This window comes from Lepisosteus oculatus, chromosome 9 (genome assembly GCF_040954835.1).
Source record: "Lepisosteus oculatus isolate fLepOcu1 chromosome 9, fLepOcu1.hap2, whole genome shotgun sequence".
Taxonomy (NCBI): domain Eukaryota; kingdom Metazoa; phylum Chordata; class Actinopteri; order Semionotiformes; family Lepisosteidae; genus Lepisosteus; species Lepisosteus oculatus.
The window spans coordinates 34,917,712-34,939,492 of record NC_090704.1 but is presented as its reverse complement, the minus strand read 5'-3'; the positions used below and the strand labels follow the sequence as shown (position 1 = coordinate 34,939,492).

Sequence of the window (21,781 nt, the reverse complement as noted above, 5' to 3'; positions counted from 1 at the left end):
ACAGAAGCAAACACACATGCTCTCATCAGCACCAATTTTCCCAGAAGTGAACACGACGATAACATATAAACTCCCATGTGGCGGCATGCTAACCAGTACACCACCATGCTGCCACCCCATGACCTCTATATAATCTGTAATTCCACAGTGACGTCATCTTTCCAGACATATAAATGCATTAGTACTTCCACTCATCCATGTTTCTAGCGGTGAAGACAACCAAAACCAAATGTCTATAAAATACATGACTGGCAGGACTGCATATAAAGTACTGTTTTTCTTTTCCCGTAGTATTTAAAGTGAATTGCATGTGACACTATAATCAGTAATGCCATCCATCCATTTTCTAACAGCTTCATCCAACACAGAGCTGCAGGGGAGCCAGAGCCTATTCCAACAAGCAGTGGGCACAAGGCGGGATCGCCCAATACTGTCAAACCTACCACCACACCCCACGCCTACACTGCTGGTCTTATAGATGTGTTCCAACACATATCCCTGCCTTCATGGAGCAGGCCTCAAACAGACCTTAGTTTAGCCCTGTGGAAGTGCAATGCCAGCTCAGAAAGGGGTATTCTTGTAGAAATAATAGGTAGGCTCCAGGCAAAAAGGAAATGGTCAGAAACTACAAACTGCCCTGCTATTTGCTGTCAATATTTAAAAAGGTAACCTTGTCTGTCTTCTGAAACTGCAGGCAAAGCCTGAGCCACTCAGCCAGGACCTCACAGCTGTGTGTCAGGAAACACACAGAGATATAGTGACAATCTAAAATTTGTGTCCGTCAGCCAAATTCTGTGTATGAAATTCCATGTTTTTTTAAAAAAAATCCTACATAAGGAAACAGTTGACCCCTAATGCCATGTGTTTGTTTAAAAAAGAAATCTCTGGGTAGAGTCCTGTTTGTTCTGCTTATTGTATTTATAGTATGTTTGTTTTCCAGGAATATATCACAGCTGGATATACTGTACAGTGTACACAAGTAATGTAGATGCCAGTAAACAGGATTACATGGGCCTGCTATTCTCTCATCTGCATTACAAACTGAGAAATGAGGGCTTGTGAAAATCTAACTTAATTACTGTAAATAAGCCTACTTTTTATATCAAACCTTTCTGAGTTTATGCACAAAATGCATGGCGAATTACAGTACATGAACCATTGCCTTCATCACTCTCAGCAGTGTTGTGTAACCTCAAAGCACGCACAGTACCAAACTCTGATGCGTGTAACATCAGTCCTTTCAAATTCCTATTGGAAGGCCAACAAAATCGTCAAACAAAGTGCCGACATCAGAAAATGAACAAACAAAACAAGTAAGAAACAAAAAAAAAAGCAGGCAAATCCTTAAACCCTACAGTGAAACCTAAACTTGAGAGCAGAACTGGAGTAGACTATGAGGTAAACACAAATTAATGGTTATCTCATTAAATCTTTCACCTGCACTTTAATCATGACACAAAAACACACACATTGCTCAGCTGGTGCCTGTTGTGGACGCATGGCCTACTGAGAAGGATACTGCTTCACCACTTGAAAAGGAGGCAGTGCATAAAAGTGCCAAATTAATGCTACCAGCCTTTGGGCCAGCAGGCTGTGAAACTGCTCTAAAGCACATGCCCACTCTCTGAGCCACACAATACACTGCACTGCTAACAGCTCAGGAGTAGATGCACTTACTGTACAATAAAACCTGCAGTAATCAGTATTTGTTCATTCTCAGCCCAGCCTTTTTGTCAAACACAAGATGATCTGGAAAGTTAAAAAACACAGAGTTATTTCCACCGTGACCCTTCCAGGGCTAATGAAATGGGCAGTCTGCTCACAAGGAAAGGAACCCAGGATGTGCCATGCAGAGAAGCTACTTGCTCATACAGCAGCTCTCATTTTACTAAAATGTAAGAAATGTCTTGGACCTGTACCAAAAGAAATGAAGGTGGTCTAAGGTCAATGGCATGCCACGTCATTGTTCTCTTCTTAAGGGATCATTCTTAGAAACCAACCAATTATTTTATAACATAGCTTTGGTTTTGTAACCCCACAAACAAGCATGCATTATAAAGATGAATAAAAAGAACTAATCCTGGTCACTCCAAGGTTCAGCATTTCCCAGAATTGGCAGTTAATTTTGTTATCTTGTATGATTTTGTAAAAAAAAACTTAAGGAATATGCAGAACATTTCCTAAACAACGCAGAAATGACAATGTAAAAAATCATTTCCGCATAAACACTGCAACACTAAAGAACACAAAAGGACGAGGTCAGTGGGGAAAAAAAGCTCACTAAATGAATGACAGACTGAAAAGCTATAGTCTTATAAATGAGTTATGATTGAGTCCGTCACCTAGGTAACTTAAAACTTAAGTCACTGCGTGCTGTAAAGGGTCAAGGTTAACAAAAAAGAAAATGTACTGTATAACTATCAGTTGCAAAATACCAAAACAAAAAGAAACACATCAGTCAGCAACCTGACAACGCATTTGGATAGTAAAATTGTGTTCTTCCAGGCTTAAGAAACTGAATTTTCTTAACCTTCAAGAAAGAAAAGTACTGAGCACCTGATTCAAGCATCCAACATATTCAAGGGCACCCAATGATGTTTTCAGAATCAACATTGAAATACAAACCAGAAAACATGGGGAAACTACAGAGAAGTTAATTTAAATCACAGAGCAGGAGGCACATTCTCCACAGTGGATTGAAAGATTCACTCCCCAGGAAACAAGAATGACTTCCTCAGATTAATTAGCCCCTAACAACTAAATGAGAAAGAAGGAATAAACATCTTCTTAAAACCTTTCTTGTGTTATTATGACATGACTGGAAATTCCTATGAGACACCTGACTTAGTATCTTTCAGTTGTGGTTTAGAAATATATCCTGTGAGTGAACAAAAATGGGTCAAATATCTTTCATACCCACTTTCATTTCTTAACTGCTCCCAGTCCTGTTACATCTATTCTTCCGGTTGCCTTTTCTTCCGATTTGTTTTCTTCTGCCGTGCTAACAAAATGTCTCCAAATGAAATAAAAGCTTTTTAAAAGACTAACCACGAAGGAGTTTTATCAGATAAACAATTCAGCACTGTAAAACGTCTACAAATTCTGTAGGGCCAACTTGATTTAATTAAATGTCTGCATTATTTAAAGAAATGTACAAGAAAAACACAGGCCAGTGTTTTGGCATACAGCAGCAACTCATCTACTAGTTTAACTTTTGAAGGGTTACAAAAATTCACATATTAGAGCCATTTTTTTACCATGCTGCTGTAATGGAAACAAACTTTAACCTTAAACGTTTGTATTCATACGTGTACCCAGAATTGTGAATAATTAGGATGTGGACTCTTGAAAGTCAGGTGTGTATAATAAATACATCAGCAGCTACTTAAAGGGGACAACCTGCAATGCTATTTTTCAGCACTGAAGGGTACATTTAAAATCACAATAAAAGTAAAATGTACACAGTAACTTGTTAAACCACCAATTCACTTTACAAAATAGATGAAATATCCAGGTATGGGCATATTCTGCAATTCAAAATGAGGCTTATGTAAATAAGCGGGCTTGTGAAAACATCTCTTTAATCCAAAAGAAATATTGCTGTCGACTTTGAGACACTTTTGCTGATAAATGGAACTTGTTACGTCTGTATGCAGATCAGCTTGGAAACTTTATGCTGTGAAATATCTGCTGCTTAAATTGTACTGATAAGCTTGTACAGCACATTACATCAGTCATTATGGTAAACAAAGGGACTTAAAGTACTTTCACCAAGTTCTCCATTTTGTGCTTAATTCTAAATTTCTAAGTTTTTTTCTATATGTCCCTGCCCTGCACTCCATTGCAACTCCTGTAAAATGCTGAAGCCTTTGATAGATCAGAAGATGCCCTTTGCCAGTAGCATTAGCTCAGCTTCAGGTCACTTTTATGTCATCGTGCCTGATAGTATTTGCATTAACTTATTAGAAAGATTCCCCAATAACCTCAAATCCACCCTTAAGACTTATGAAGTAGAATGCACAAGTTAACAAGAGTGAATTACAAATCTGGAAAGGCTGACTGGCATATCAACACTATTTAAAAATCATAAATTACAAAATAGTTATTATGTGTATTTATCATATTCCAAGTTGAAATATATTGTAAATCCAGGGATATCTCAGTGTAACAATTACATTTTTCCTTTCCTCATCTATTAACTGTTCAATTTTTGTTCAGTAAACCAAGAGATGTTTAATATCAATGAACTTGAATGAGAGATCCACTCCAGGCAGGATAATGCATTCATGTTCATTTATGCTGTCAATAACATTTAGACAAAATCACTTTTATCAGAGGGAGTGAGATCGCCCAACAGCCTTTTTTATCTAATCTTTTCCTCCTGCTTTTGCAGATGATTTTAAAGGAATGCCATGCAAAAGAACACCAAAATAATATGAAAATACCATTTTGACAAAGTAGAAGTCAATGCTTTTTCTTCAAGACATATACTGTAGAAAACTTAAAATCTATTTCAGTCTCATGCTCATAGATTATACAAAATGTGGTACATACAGTTTTAGAAACCTATTGTGAGAGCAAATATGTACATAAGGGCAAAGCACACCTAGAACCTTAGTAGTCACTCCACACAGAGGAAGGCATTGTTTATGATCAGGTTCACACAACATCACTGTGCTTGGATGGAGTGATTGCCTTGGTAACAGCAGGACGTCTTTGAAAGCACAGCTGAACTTACTGTATGTCCCTTTTCTAACAACTTAGGATTCAAGCATAGCGTTACTGTGTGGGGTTATTCACACACATTGTTTGGAAGTGCATGAGTAAGTACAGTATAAGCAAGAACAGGGATAATAACCACCACAGGTTTCCATTAAGGCAGCAAAGCTTTCCAAGCGGTTATACTGCAATTGCATAGCTAGTGCCACAACTAAGACATTGTTACCGTTCTGCTATTAATCTATGCAAGATGCGCCTTTCAGGAAGACATCTGATCTTGCAAAGCTATTTATATGTACAGTATAACACTTTTATGCAATACAGTATGTGTGCATAACATTTTGAATCTATCTCATAAATGACAAATTTATGACTCAGTGCATGATGGTGTGATGTGGTAATGAGAAAGCTGACAAAGCTATGGAGGGAGAAAGGTTCTGTTTTACTTCCAGCTCCAACATGGGTTGGGTTGAGATGGATGAGAATTTTCCCACCTCCACAATCCGGTCCTGGGGTAACAGGCCGGACTTCTCTGCAGGAGAATCTGGATCCACGGCTCTGATATACTGTCCCGGTTTGGATTTCTCGCTGTGTAGGTTGAAGCCATAGCCAGAGACGCCTTTCTTGATTTTGCAAAGCCGAGGACGGAGTTCAGTCTTAGATTCCTATAGAGATAAGAAAACAAATAAAGAAATCAGACCTTGACTCATGACTTAACGTGGTACAGTACAGACCTATCAGGAGAAGGCATTTCAGAACAAGGTTTGGTTTTGACAAGATAAAAGCCATGATCTTCTGAACTCTTGTGAACGATGTACCTTAAAAAGTAGTATTAAATAAAGAGAAGTCACCTTCCAAATACAAATACAGAAAAGGCTGAATAACCACAGGACAAACCGCAAAAATTGAGGTGTCTGTCAAAAGAATCAGCGATGCATAATTAAATCTCATACTCAATATTCTTTAGAATAGTAGCTATTTAAAATTCGGCTTTTATGCAAAACCAAACTTACATTGGCCTAAAAGGTGAAGGATAAAGCAGTTCCATCACCAACCATCAGAACGCTGCTTATTCAGGGTAAGAGTTGAGACTACCCCTGAAGGATAGGGCAAAAAAAGGGGTTATGCCATGGAGAGGCGCACCCATTGTAGGGCACATGCAGACACGCAGGGACAACCTTAGGGACGCCAACAGTTAATTGGGAGGTAGGAGGAAACCAGTAAACCTGAAGAAAATACAAATTTCACGAAGAAGGCACCTCAGTCCAGAATCAAACCCAGGATCAAAGAGGTATGAGGCAGCAGCTCTGACTACTGCTGCGCCACCAAAGATCCAATTTAAACCAACAAAAATCTTATAGAACACACCACTGTAAAGACTGGGGAACGTGTTCTCTGCATGTGAGAGTAATTATCGATGATGTTTAGTCTGCTTCCCATAAGAAAACAGGTATTAAAACCTAAAAGCTTTTGATGTAGAAAAAACTGATGCACAGATATAGATATATATAGATATAAAGTATACTGAATCTGTAGTGATGCCACTTAAAACATATTTACACAGACAAATGAAATTCTGGAACTAAAATGACAAAACACTGGAAATAAATCCTTGAAACTACCAAGATGGCTGCCTGCCAGCTTCACTTTGCAGTAGGTTTTTTTAAAAACCTCATTCCTGGAACTAAATGACAAAGCCCTTAATCTTAAATAAAAAAATAAAAATGTCAAGTTTGTCTGGATTTCCTGTTATAGTTGACTAGTATGTGGTTTGTGCCAGACGTGGGTAGCAAAGAGTTGGTGTTTCAAGCTGGGTCATGCGTGCTTTAGCTAGTGATCAGCTTCACATCTTCTCCTTCTTTCTCTGTGCCAAACAGGGCACTCATTCACAATACTTATTAGTAATTCCCTCACACTGTAAAGCTGCCCCCACTATTCCAAAACATTTTCTGCTGACTCAATGGCCGATGGAGGCCTCCAATGTTTTCTTTCGTTTCCAGTAATCAAAAGACACTTGTATGACGAACTCAAGTGTTATTAGAGCTGGAGACAGCAGCAAGCCATAGTTTGTTTACTGGAGGAAAGACACAGATGGAGGAGCAGCTGCAAGGTAAGACTTCAGCCTTCAACACTGGCACAATGAGTGTTTCAGAGCGAACTGTTGTGGGCTTTTCTCTCCCATTAAACACAGACAACAGCATTCCAAATTGTTATTGGGGGAAACTGTTTCAACTGGGGGCTAAAATACCTCTGCTAGTCTATTATTTTGGGAAACAAGAGGTTGCGTTGTCAACAGACTTACCTGTGGATCACTCTGAGGCCAGAAGAATACATATACAAAGGGAAATTGAGCCTTCTTCACAATACATGAACATGTGATGCACATTGTAGATAATGTATATTAATTCTCCACTCTGCATCCACTTCCCATTTGTATAACAGACCCCCTCCTAAACAAAAATCCTGCCATGATTACAATGAAAATACAATTCTAAAAGCACAATTGACTGCATTTTATACAGCTCTTTTCATCCCCAAGGGTTTATGTATAGGAGGGGACCCACTTCATCCACTACTGAAGTACAACGCCAATCTGGGTGACAAGGCAAACATTACATACTGTATCAGCATTTACACTACACAGTGACTGAATGGAGAAGTGAATGATTAGGCTTTCACACAAACTGAATAAAAAGAACAAAGAGAAAAAAGGATAACTTTAGGTAGGCAAGAGTGAAATCTAGCCTGAACACCTGAGTTGAAACTCTTACACAAAAGGTGCCACTGGATCACTAATGGCCAGGCAGTCAGGATGTAACTTCAATATCTTAACTTATACAGCACAATGTCCCTCGCCATCATACCAAGACATTAATGATGACAAGTCTGGAGTGTAAAGTGCATCATTCATGGCAGCAATCTGAATTTCTTTGGAAGTTTACCACCCCAGTATTGAGCCAGCCCAGTCGTTCTTAGGTACAGTAGATGAGGAAAAGGACAAGAGAACCCTTTTATTTTTTGTGAAACATGTCTCAATGTTATACATTAGTATTTGGTATACAACTACTAATGGTTCAATATACTGAAGGAACAGCTTTGCCAGCTTAGAAAACGCTAGAGGTTAAAACATTTGGCCAAAGACTGCTAAAGGAGTTAAATCAGGTCATGCAACCTGGTAGGACAATGGAAGATGATGGATGGAGAAGTCTCCTGTTCTTTAAATAGCCAAGACAGGTTCCTGTCTGCGTTAGGGAGTCTTCAATCATCCAGCTACTGTGAAGCCTGGGTGTGAGTTTTCCGTCTCTCTATTGAACAATCCTCTTATCACAAGCTGCCACCACCTTCCACCTAATTTCATAAGACAGGTTTTTCACCATGCTTACGGTTTGATCTAATTTAAGTACTCTTGTAATCTACAGAAACACCAGCAATAAGGATCAGAAATTCCTCTCATTCCAGTAAGGGTGTGGCAGGAAAAACAGAGATGTTCTTCCGATCCTAGTGCACGCCTCTGCGTCATTCTTCAAAATAAAAATCAATCCCATTTAGCTTCAGCATTATTTTCATTTTTTTTTAATTCCTGGGAATGTCGCCTACAGTACATACAAAGCAATGCATGTAACCAGAGGAGTATGAAGACTAAAAAAAAAAGAATAGAAAGCCACAGGTTTTAGAGTCCCAGCCCTGTTACTCACACGGTGACGTGTAGTTAATCAATTCAAGAATATCATCAGCATCCACAACATGAACAGGCAGTCTGCATCCCTACAATGGTATTTGTGTAAAAAGGCCCCTCCTCTTCTCAGACTTGAATCTGTAGTTATTTGATTCTTCTACATTTCAGGATATTCTTCAACCATATCAGTCATTTGATCATACATAAAAAGATCATGACACTGAAGTATCATAGTAAACTAAAGGGCATTTTTTCCTGCTCATTTAGACTTAAATGATCTTATTAGCTTTATTGTAAAATGTAATGTATCCCCATAAGTGCAATAAGACTTAAGAACAGAGCCTGAGCACCTGTGCTTCAGTAGCTTAAACACACTACATGGTATCCTAGTGCTTACTTCAACTCTAACATAGTATTGAGCTACCAAACCAATGGGTTTTCAGATCAGAAATCAGTGTCTGTTTTAACAAACAGAAGGTAAATAAATCTACACATCCAGACTCACCCTACATAAGGGTAACTTAAGGATTCAAAAGATTATCTGAGGTTCAAATGCAAGAAAGAACATGTTAATTTTAAACAACCATTAATAAAAAAAATTGGAACCTTAAAGCTCTCAATTAGCAACAGGACATAAAAAGAAATTTGTCCATTTCCCACAGATTGCCTAAAATAAACCCTGGAAATGTGTTCTCTTTCCTACAGGGCTCCACCTACTTCTTGTTTTCCAACAATTGTATGAAGACTGTGGAAAAATGCTGGAAAAACTCTCTGCCTTACATCTTTAAGGCAATACAATAATAACACAAAACCATGAAAGATATTTGCTGCAGTTCAGTGAAAACAAAATCACCATTTTGGCTTTAAGACTAAAGTGTCTCATTTTAAGTCCCCTAAATGTGATTGCAGCTCCTTAAGGTTTATTGAAATGAACTTTAACCAGGATATGCAGCCAATAAATCCCGAGCCAGCATCCTCCCTCTAACCTCTGAGCTGAACAACCCCTCTCTCAGTGGTAATAGCTAAACATCAACTGCCCTGCCTGCCTGCTCCAATCACTGCCCACACTGCCTCCAAGTCTGTCAGCTGTAACAGACATTTCCTGTTTCCAAGTCCTCAGTAAGACCACAGTTTCTCTCCATCTCATCAGCCCTGTGCCCCAGATGTAATGCTTGGCTCCCAGGCACTCAGCTAGTTCAGCTGTGCTACTGCTTTCAAATTACCCCTTTACTTCTATTCAGCCAAGCCACTCTGCACCCCCTGCACTGCCAGATGTACTTGTTTGGGCCAAACCTTACTGGAGCTTTAATTAACTTCAGCCCTATCCTTAACCACCAGGCCTAATGACCTCCCACTACCTCAGCCCAAGCAGAGCCAGGGCTGTCAGTCTTCTTCCCAGACCCTGTGAATGACTCTCACTGCTTGACTAAATAAATCCCTGCCCATACCACTGGAGGCAGCACTCCTGCACCACCCAGCCCCAAGAACAAGGGCAAATCGCCTGCCGGCTTCGTACCTACTGTGCTCTGCAATGGCACAATGAGCAAAACCTGAGCTTCCTTCAAGTTGAGAAAATATTTTGCCAAGTTCTGAAGAAAACATTAAGAGGACAATAGAGCATAACCAAAAAACAAGGGTTTCTGGTAGCAGATCGTTACGCAGATACATCCAGGAAGATATTCAAATATTACAAGTACAAACGACAACAGCTGGGAGGGAATTATAAAAATGGCAGGGCTCTGTACACATTTTGTGTATGTTTACCCAAAGATTTAACTTCTGTCTCAAGTCACAAGAGTGAGACAGATTGAAAAGTGTTTAACTAGAGAAACTACAGTACTAGAATCTCTGTATAAAAGGCAAAAGGTCTCCCACTTTAAATGCAGGAATGCAGCAGATTCTCTATAGAAGGAGCTGAATTCTGTGCGGGAGGGGAGCAGCTACACTACACAGCTGATCGGGACGCTTCCAAACTATTTGCTCTTTAGCCCCAGGAAGTTTGGATCCTCCCACACTGCCTGAACATACCAACACCACTTAAACAAGAAGTTGATTTGTGTTCTTTTTAAAATCAATAAGAAAAATCTGGGAGATTCAGACAGCTTAGAGAATGGGGTGAAGCTGGGAGACGTGAATTACTGGAGACAGCACAGCCACACTCCTTCGTGAAACAAGCAACCACAGAACCCCTGCAGTCTGACCAACCCCACTGAGACAACGAAACACAGCAGGCCTCTCAATGCCTGTTTCCATGGAGAGTGCGTTACAGTGACTCGGGACTTGAAGGATGAAGAATTAAAAGCAAAAACCTCACTCATAGGGCCACAATTCTACATTCTTTTACAACTTTTTTTAATGGGTGAAAGGCTTTAAACATGCTTCACACAAAAAAAACTCACAATGCCAGTAAATGGGCTTACTACTGTATATCAAACCTGGTGCATATGTCCTAGCAGAATGAGTAAATAACTGAAATGGAGAATGGCTTTAGATTCCAAAATAAAAATAAAAAAAAAAACACGGAGGAGCTATCCTGTAGAAATACAGTTGTACTGTAAATGGCACCTTGGATTTTCATGTTGACAAAAAGGATATTTTCCTCATTTCAGGGAGAAAAAAACACTTCAAGCAAAGAATGATTATTTATTTCAGTGTTCTAGCTAGATCTATACATGGCCGAATTGTGGGTTTTTCTATTTCACTGCACCGAAAATGCCACTAAGCAAGGATATGGACAGAGGAATTTGGAGTGAAAGGCCGCATTTTAAAGGAATTTAGGATACATGAGCAGATCGAGAGACACACTCTCGAGATCCACTGAAAGACTGATCAATTCAAATATGACAAAATACTAGAAGAAAAGTGAGCAAAGATGTGTTGGTATTATGCACATTAGAATATTCTGTATTTGCTGATCATTCATAAAGACAGGCAGTGTTCCTCTCTCTGATGTCCACTGGGACAACAGCAGATGAACTGGAAATACTTCAATGCAGAAAAGAGATCTTCATGATGATAAATTCACACCACTGCTTAAAAGCTCTGAATCAAGCCAATGAGACTCATTAACCGATGGGCACAACTCTAATTATCGAACCTGGCAGGTTAACGTGAGATGCTTTAACAATGCGTACCCTCAAAAAATGAAAATAATTAGCTATACCGTATTCCGTAGCAACAGAAGCCATGTTCATTGCACATACGCTCATTGAATATAATGAGTCCGATTATCACCTGCATTAATAAAAGATGTACTCATAAATTATTAGAATTCTACAGAGCTTCTCATCAACTTATTCCATATGTAAAGGCTTACCTAGCTTGTCAAGACCTACACCAAACCTTAAACAACTGCAGTAATGGGTTAATCCAATTAAAGTCAATAACTGCAACTATGATTCGTAGAGCAGTTTTGCCTGTCTAAACAAACAGGAGAAATTAGCAACCAGTGTCTGGAGGTCAGGAATGCAGGATTGCATCAGTTTGCAATTCATTTTAGTAGGAGCAGGTAAGAGACTAATCTTCTTCTCTTCTGTTTATTATATGACCTGATCATCTCGGGGTCCAGACAGTGCAGCCTACTGCAGTCCCACAATTTCCCCACAGACTTTAGGTGTTTCCATAAAGCCAGCTCCAGAGCTCTATCGGAAAGATGGGAGTAAGACTCCTATCTCAAAGCAGTTTGACCCATTTCAGGTCTTGTAAACAGCAGGCTCCTGTATACCTCAGAACGTCTTACAAGAATGGCACAAGTGTTTTCCTAAACTTATAAATGGTGTCTTAATCTATACCTATTTATCAGCAACACTTTTACTCTGAATAAATTTCAAATGTGTTTCAGATGCAAGATTCCTTTAAAAAACTACAGGGAAGTGTATTTTAAACTGGAAAACGGGGAAACAACTACCATGCTGTTGAAGCTCCATACATTTCTTGAAAGTTATCTGGGTGATCTAATTTGATCAACTAACTACAAGAAACCAAATGAGCTTGAAGAGAAGAAATTAAAAAAAAAACACATACAGAGGTTACCATTCCAAAAGATTTAACCTTCTTAATTTTAAAGGGCTTATATTATGACAAAAACATGCATAGACTTTGAACAGTGGTAAATATTTTATGGACGTGGCATATTTTTTAAAACCATAAAACAGCTCAATTGCACTAACTGAAAGGAAAGACTTCCCGATTTAAAAAATAAATCACTGCACAAAAAGTAGGATAACTGTGCCCATTAATTGTCATGTCGAGTTCCAAATTTTCCTACATACAACCCAAGTTGCCTGCCCTCCTCTTCAATACTGTTCAAATAAGCCATCGCTTAATAACAGAGCTCTGTGTGCAGCCCGAGAACTCACTCCCAGCAGCTACCAACCAGCTCCTAAAAACCAGGATTAAAAAAGGCGTCTTTGAACAAAGCTGCAAAATAATGGAGAACCTTCTATAAGCTCTTTTCGCCAGACCCTCATCTGTTCTGTCATCAATAACACACACAGTCTCCTTAACTACGGTAGTAAAGAGAACGGTGTGAATAAATACCATGAGTATTTAGCCTTCATTAGCCTTCATTTGAAAATAAGATCAGCCGCCCAAATTTCTGAGCCTCTCTTTCCCCAGCTTTCTCAAAGACAAAGATCAAAGTACAAACGAGTAACAGAGGGTGGCTCCTGCATTCCTAGCTCTGTAACAGCCACACTACATTTTGTTGGGCAACATTTTTATAATATCTCACCATGGGATATTGTGTAATAAATCTGTCATGCTGTTCTTTTTTTAATAGCAGTGTATTAAATATTTGCCCGATGTAGTCATAAAAACAAAATTTTGTTGTAAAATCTGGCATTAGGCTACTGTAATTTCTTATTCTACGCAATATGTCCAAATTCTCAAGTTTATCTGTGTGTTAAAATAGATTTTTAAACTCTTGAAGTGTGTAAACTATACTGAACTGGACACACAAACACTGGTATAATCTTCAAAAGCACACATCTTTAGCAATGTTGACCCCTAATTCAATTATATAGCCCCTACGTAAGATTTATAAAAACATTAAATACAATTATAAAGGGTTGAAAAGTAAAAACATTTATGTAAAATGCTGCCACCACAGGAGCAACCAAGAAAGTCTCATTTTTGATGGGGTTCTCAATGCCTTCTTTGTATTGGAAAGCATGCACCACAACGCCCCCTTGCTAATTCGCTGTGCTCCCTGTGCTCTCATAAAATCTCCTGAGAAGTCAAACCCTCTCTGCGGCTCCAATACAAGTGACTGACACAACCAGCAGTGTTTGTTTACTCAGCACATCATAGACTTTAAAAGTTCTGTGTTGCTGACATTACATTACATGCATCTCATCCACATTTTTAAAATGCCTACTCTCTAATAAACTGCCCAGTACAAACCAAGGATATACTTTTATTCAAGCAACATGCAGAAAAGACTACGCTCCATAAAAGGCATTTGGTCCATTTCAGTAACAAAGGCATACAATAATTTGCACATTGTAATATCACTGTAAAATCATTCTAATCCCACTTAAGAGAGGTTATAATTGAGAGAAAACCAACCTGCCTTTTCCTGTTTGATTACTAACAGCTAAATAACCCCATGATATCGTCTTAAAAAGCATGGCTGTTCCCGACTCCAACAACCTGTACAGTACACATCTGCCTATTTAATATACAGTATACTCGAAATATGATGTGTAAATAAACCCAAGGGGCTGGTTAAGAACCTGCACTGTAATAAAAGCAGAAATGGATCAGAACTTTTTCATGCACTCTTAAGAGCCTACTTTGAAATTCCTATTAAGACTGTTTAATATAAAACACTGTGGTGATAAAAAAGGTGCCACTCCCTTAGCTGCACAGCACTGTTTGCCAGTGTTGCAACGCCCTTTTCTTTGGAAGCATTGCCCTGGCTCCATCACGCACAATTGTGTGGCACAGTGGCAGAAGAAAAAAAAGCACAGAGGAAAAGACTAAGAAAGAGAATGACTGTGGGGAAAAATACAGGTAACATCGCTTAATGAATGAGTTAGTTTAGAAAATTAACAGAAACTTAAGGTTAAAGCCTACATTGACAGGACAGTAATTGCACACTTATGATTAAGATACAGCAGACCTTTGCATCCAAAACTATAGGAGAAATGGAAAAAGAAAACATAAATGGAGCCTCCAGAAGCCTCAAAGACTATTTAGTGAGCGTGTTCACAGGAGTGAAGGATTTCATTACAGTGAAGAACTATATCTTATAGAGGTGGATTTATGCAGGATTGGTCTGAATCCAGGGCAGCCTCTGAGAGCAAAATATACTTGGGACTCTTTGGTTTGTTTACACTTAACCATGTGACATCCCTGTAAACCTACCATAACCCGATTCCTTTTCCCAGTTAAAAATACTAGGGGTTTCGCCTCATTGTCCACTAAAGCGCAGTTCCTAGGCAACACAGATCGCTAATCCTATTTAACTCACATTTCAGTCCTGTGGTTTCACAATTTAGCCAGTTTATTATTTAATATTATGAGGCAGTTTAATTTAAGCCGGCAATTCACCGAGATGCTCTTCTCCACACAGTGGGGAGGTTTCCAGTGAAGAGAATAATAAACACAAGATTAATGATAAAAAAGTTAAAAAAAACAAACCCCTTAAATCTCAGAACTCTAAGGGCAATTAATACTTTTCATTAAATTAAAAAAAAAAGTGTCAGCTCAAAGCCTCCCAATTAAAAAAAAAAAAGATACAGTATAAGCAATAGCAAAATAAACAGCTAAATGAAAAGCCCTGCATACAGTGTACAAAACAAATGCTTGGGCAGCTGAAAGCCGCAAGCTGCAAGAAACACTGCTGCTTGGGCCATCTTCGGGTGCTTCTATAAAGAAATCCCAACAACCAAGTGGTCAGTCGACCTCTGACTTAAATGATGCTCTTCATGATAAAACGAGTCCCACAGGAAATAGGCAGAGAGGGTCAGCACCGGTGTTGAATGCAAGAGCAGGGCAGAAAAGGACGGAAGAGGGCTGCAGAGAAAGAGGAATGAGAGGAATCTGCTGCACTCACAAACCAAGGAAACTCTGCTTCACTCCTACAGCGTCCTGTTCCCAAACAGTGCTCTTCGCGAGGGAACGATAGCAGGGTGACCTCTGCATTCAGCAGGGGGAAAGAGCAGCCTTCCCTTCTGCTGTGTCTTTACAAAAGAATGGTTTGTACAGTTATGCTCTTCAGAAATCAAATGCGTGATGTTTGGTTAAGTTGGTTGTGTCCCACATCTCGGCTAGCTTGCCTTCGGCAACTGGTTACCTACAGTACATTCTTCAAAAAAACATAATAATGGTATAAAAACAGCAGGATCAGGGAGAGAGAGCACATCTTTTTTACACAGTGAACAAAAAACTGGAAAAATGCCAGCTCACATGGGCTAGGCTATTTCTATATTCAACAGGATGATCTACGCTCTTCCTCATTTTAAAGAACCTTGTTCTGACCTCCAGACTCCCTCACATAAAAAAGAGAGACCGGCTCTAAATTGTAACCGTTTCCTCCTTTGTGGTCTACAGCACTAAACTCACTTTTTATGTATAGGAATTTCACAAATAGTCAAGAAAAGGAAAAACTGGTAGCTGCAGCCTGCAGGAAAATGCCCTTTGTGTGTCTAAAAAGAGAGACGGAAGAGGCACAGGCGAAGTATTTTTCGACTGTGACTTGCTCTAACAAAAGGCTTTCTTTTCCTTGCTTTCTGGAAAGTATTCGTTGAAGCCCAGTATGCATGAATTTACTACAATAGATGTTTTTTTTGGTTTTGCATTTGTGGTTGAATCTAAATTAGAAAGTCCGCCATTCGCTTTTTGTTTACAGCAATTGTGCAGTGTCAGTGACTGCCCAAGTCTAGTCCTGTGGGAGGGTGGATGGATTCAATGAGAGCTGTTGATGCTTGCACCAGTTTAGTAGTGCTGGGAAAATAAATCTCCTGAGGTGTACAGCATGTTTCCATGTCCCCAAAAATATAAGCTTCTCAAAAGCTCATTAACCTTGGTTTTATAGGAAATACAAGATAGACTATTACCTACATTGTAAAATATTTTTAACTTTATTAGGTCCTTTTCTTAAAATGGTTTCTTCTACATACTCAGTCCAGTAGCGAAATGGCACTTAGAGGCCTGGGTGACATTGATTTTACCATCAGTTTTAGTAACAATTAATTGAGCTGGCAATTCAGAGGACAGTGGAAATGTAGGTGTGGACTGTATCTCAACGAACAGCCAACCAAAAAAACAGACAAAACTGAATTGTGTCAGTTTTCCTTTAAAACCACCTTAAATATGCACAATGGTTTTTAATTCAGTAATAAACATGTGAAAACAAATAAAGCTCAAATTTGACACCTTCACGATCGACAGCAATGTGGTCATTTCCCATATCTTTTATTGGCTTAAAATGTACCATACAGTATGTCACTCATGACAAGCTGGTATATTCAGTCTACTGATAAATACAATAAACTCTCACTGTTAAAAACTGCAATGTCCACAAATTTTAGATGGCACTTCAGAAACAATATATCCCTCACTGCATTATTTTGGGGGCTGTGACACAAAAACCTTATACTGAAGGAGGACATAATAGAATTACGGTTTGAAAGTACACAACCTGTTCTGAAGTCATTGTTCCTGGTAAATATTCTGGGGAAGGGATCCAGAAACTTCTATGGAGGAAGAGTGCACAGTGATTCCCACACATTGCAAACTTGAAATATTCTGGAATCGCCATGAGGAGACAGGTCTCTGCTCTGGACTATATTACAAAAGAGTAAACATTTTGTTGAGATGCTCCTCACTGTCACTTTAAAGAGAAAATTTCAATCCAATTCTAAAAAGATGTCAAGAAAACAAGGAGCTATTTTTCAAAGCTTTTGACAAGCATTCAAATTCAAGACTTTTTGATGCCACCAGTCCTTTCTTCCAAAACTGTTTTCACACTGAAAACCATTATATCTTCAAAAAGATATCCAGTTCAGTGTAAAGATCCCCTGGGACAAACAGAAAACTCTGAGAAGTCTGGATACAATCCAGATTTAGCGTTTCAGTGTGCAGTAGTTTCAAAAAGGTACTGTATACATTATTCTAACACTGAACTGTATACCACCCAGCCAAGCAAAGATACTGGGTTTTATCAAATGTTTCCATAGTATGCCCATCGTTAAAATAAGATTTACTTTTAAATTTAAATTATACTGTGCAGGTGTTTTTACATCTTTTTAATACAAGCACAAGACTTATCAAAAAGCTCCCAGCAAAATTGTCACTCTTATTCAAGAAGCCTGAGCATTCACACTAGAACTGCGTTGCTACTGTACACATTTCTTCAGAAATACCTTTGGAGACTCAGTCACACAAACGTTTACTTCAAATCATTTGGCTTTAAAGACATGGGATTCAAATCCATAAGACAGCCGTTATTCAGCGACAGAAAGGCTTGGTCAGTCTGTGCTTTCTCAGGACCTGCCTTGAATCAAGAGTAGGAACATTGTAGGGTCTCAAAACAGCTTTGTTTTTTGCTCTTCATGAGGACAAACTTTGGTAAAGGCTATGGGGTACACAGAGGGTTGGGAAAATAAACTCAAGGGACCATCCTAAAATGCATTTTGACTTCATTTAAGACCGCTTTAAATTTTACCCTCCTGCTATTGCTACTTCTCAAAATAATTTTCTTTAAGTTGCTACAATTAGTTAAATTTTTTTACATATGTAGAGAGCTTTCAAGTACACACAACGAGTAAAAAAAAAAAACAACAAACTGCCCGAAAATGTAGAATTCATAAGAGCCTGCACCAGGCCTTGCAGAAACATGCGAGACATGCACGTTTTCACTCCTTTATTTTGTATGTCGAGTTATTTTGATTGCTGTCTGGTTCAATGCAACAGGATAGCTTTGTACAGTATGAGTATTCATCCCAAAAGTCCTCTAAAGCTTTACAAATAAAGTAATGTGACAGAAATTTAACACTGCATTCCTTTCTAAATTAAACCACATCACAAACCACAGCTGTAGTGTAACTTCCACCATCTACATGTACATACAGTATAGGTAGCTGAAGAGAGTAAGCATTAATATTTGATTGATATTACTGATCAAGCTGACATGATCAATCAGGGCCTAGTAGAGTGACAAAGGAGTGTTCTTGAATTATTCAACCAGCAGACTCCAGTGAGGTTAAGCACAGAGTTCAAAGCAGCAGGTTTTTTATAATTTAAGCATTTAAGCAGTCATTCATCTATCCATCCATTTCTTAAAAACTTTATCCAATACATGTTTACAGGGAAGTAAAGGGTTCAAGGCAGGATACACCCTGGATGGGACACCATTCCATCGCAGTTAACACACAAACGTAGACATACACACACTCATACCAGGGCCAACTTTTCAGAAGCCAATTAACCTGCTGTTATGGTTTTGAACTGTGGGAGTAAACAGGAGCACTAGAAGGACATCCACCTTAAAACCTTAAGAGAACACACCTTAAGAGAACATACAAACTCTATGCACACAGCACTCCAGGTTGGAAACTGAACCTAGGGCGACAATGCTGCGAAACAGTATTGCTAACCACTGCACCACAGTTTAGTGCCCCGTATTGAAGCAAAGCAGGCCTAAAGGAAAAGGTTCATTAGTCCCCACTGGTGAAATATTTAAGGGCAACAGAACTGAGTTATACATGAATACATTAATCTGGATCCTGGAGTCAGCCCTTTTAATCAATAAGCTCTGCTGAAGGGTGTGCACCCCTGTTTAATGAAGATTTATTTTGGTGTAGGAGAAACGGTCCCGAGCCACAGTCTATGTATTGTAGTTTACACAAAAAAGGAAACATTAGGGTTAATCTACAGGGCAACATCAGTTAAGGGAGCATGAATTGCAAGTCAGACTAGGACAGTGCTAAACAGGAATTTTTCAGCACTAGATTCTAAAAATGAGCTTTTACAACTGAGGGCATGAGCACACATATACAGTACAGCATTTCACATCCAGGATGGTTTTGTGTTGATCCAGTTCCACACTCGCCTGTCTGCCAGCTGTGATATCGGGTAATAAAAATCTAAAACAAAGATATTACACACCAGTTTCTCCTTGATGACAAACATCACAGAGAGCAGTTTATACCTATTTACCAGAGAACTTTGAAGAAGTATATTGAGGGGTATATTATGTATATAGGAATTTAATAAAACTTCCTGACAAATACGCTGAAAACCAGGTATACCTCAGGAAAATTGACATACATGTATATTAAAGTGCATCGGAACTGTATTGAAATAAATGCATTTTCATAATCGGTTTCTGAATATATCTCATTTAGAGTAAGTAATGAACACACTAAAGGGAAAAATAAATGGCACAGTAATTCAGATTCTGTAAAATTTGAAAAGGTTTTCTTTTGTTTTCTAACATCATAATAATTACAAGGCCCAGCAAAGTGACAGAACTGAATTTTCCATAGTGAGATTGAACAATAAAAGCAGTCCACAATTCAGTCTGCTGAAGAACTTTTTTCTTATTTGTGTCCCACATTTCTCACAAAAGTAAATATTTGCACTGGATTATTCTTTAGTAAACACAAAGAAACCATTTTGTAGCATTCTAATCTGAAATTAAACTGAAAAAGAGGATTAATAGAGGATTCCGTGAGTAAACGGTCTCAGAAGCATGGAAGAATAATGTCCGTTATCCTTAACAACCTCAAACTAAAAAGGGTCATAGCAGTTGTCAATCAACTTCCAAATCGACTTCTATTGTACCACTGATATCACAGCAAAGACTAAAAATAAACATAAAGCAACATAAAACATAAGCAACACATAAAGTAGCACAGAGCTCCATTTAACAGGCACATCCTGAAGCGAGATGAAAAATGCAAACTGTTGCCTGGCGAAATATTCTAAGTTGTGCACACCAGAGCTCATATCCCGTCTCAATCTCTAGTTATGTAAACTCCCAGGACAGTGGCTGGTTGTCAAAACAGTTGGAAACTGATCCTTTCTTTTATAATTGTCCCAACCACATTTTCACTCACTGAGTTTTCTGGGGAATGAATTCATTTGAACTGGAGTTCTGCAAAAACAAATTGAATAAAACTGAGAAAAAAATGATCTGTTGTTGAAGCAGACTCCATCAAGGAAGGGCTGGATGAGACCCTAAATGTATTAACATTTGAAAAAGCTGAATGGGCTAAAAAGCCTCTATATCCTCTCTCAAATATTCAGGTAAGCTTAAGGCTAACCAGGAAGAAGACTGTGAAACAACCGCAGAGCGCTGAGTGGCAGGAAAGATCAACAACCAGAACTGAAGAAAAACTTTACACATGACTCACTAGTTCCTCAGGTGTCGGGAAAGAATAGAAAAGGCCAACAACTTTTCCTCCCATGGATTCACCAGACAAGACCCAAGCCCCATTACAAAGATCCAGTCATCAATACAGTATGTAATCCTGCAATTTAAATATTAAAATCCATTTAGCTACTAACACACATACAGTATTTACAAAACAAAACGGTCATTCACAGTTAAGGCTGAAGTAACCTGCAGCCTAACCCAGAAGCACAAAGTGTAAGGCAAGACTACACCACACACAAGCTTTGGGACAATTAGGTGAAAACAACCTAGCCATCACGTCCTCGGGACAGACTGTAGTAGGAAACCAGAACTTGGAAGGCCACATGGATAGCATCAAAACTCTACAGTGCCAGTCTCCGGATGAGAACTGTTGAACAGCAGTGCTAACTGCCACACTACCATGTCACTACACTCAAACACACATCATTCACAAGACACACAATATACATAATTCAGGAGAAATGCAACAGGAGGGATCCTACAAATTCTGCTACCATCATACACATTGCTCATTAGAAGAGCAGTACTTGCACACAGAAGATAAACTAAATGCACAGAAAAAGCGGACATCCACACTATAGCTCTGCTTTGGGCATAAAAGACCAGAAACAAACATGTTCTTGCGCCCAGCTGGAGATTGCTGAATTGCTGTACAGTGTCTGGCTCTGACATGTCAGAATTGGAGCACAGCAGTTTTAATTGCAAGGTCAGTTTTGGATCTTTGCATTTTCAGTAGAACAACCACTGTCCCAGCAATGAGATGCAACCGGATGTTGATAAGAGACAGAGATACATAGGCAGCAGTTACACTCTTTCTGCAGTTTCATCCTGAGAAAAATTATGGCTTAGGAAAAGCAACTTAAAAACAGTTTCATTTAAAATTGTAATTCATTGCTAAACAGTAGAGTCATAAAAACATAGCCTTGCAGGCTTTTCAGTGGCCTAACCAGTGAAGGTAGTCATCTGTGGAGCAGACATAACCGGTTCAGGTCTAGGCT

General features: G+C 38.9%; 1 protein-coding gene across 1 annotated transcript in view; it reads right to left on the bottom strand.

The window, feature by feature from the left end:
* LOC102688109 (Na(+)/H(+) exchange regulatory cofactor NHE-RF1) overlaps positions 1–21,781 on the bottom strand; it is a 64,553-nt gene that overhangs the window by 19,829 nt on the left and 22,943 nt on the right. Inside the window, exon 2 of the mRNA XM_015356536.2 lies at positions 5,214–5,384. Coding sequence (XP_015212022.1) covers positions 5,214–5,384 — 171 coding nt within the window. The remainder of the gene's footprint in view (positions 1–5,213; positions 5,385–21,781) is intronic.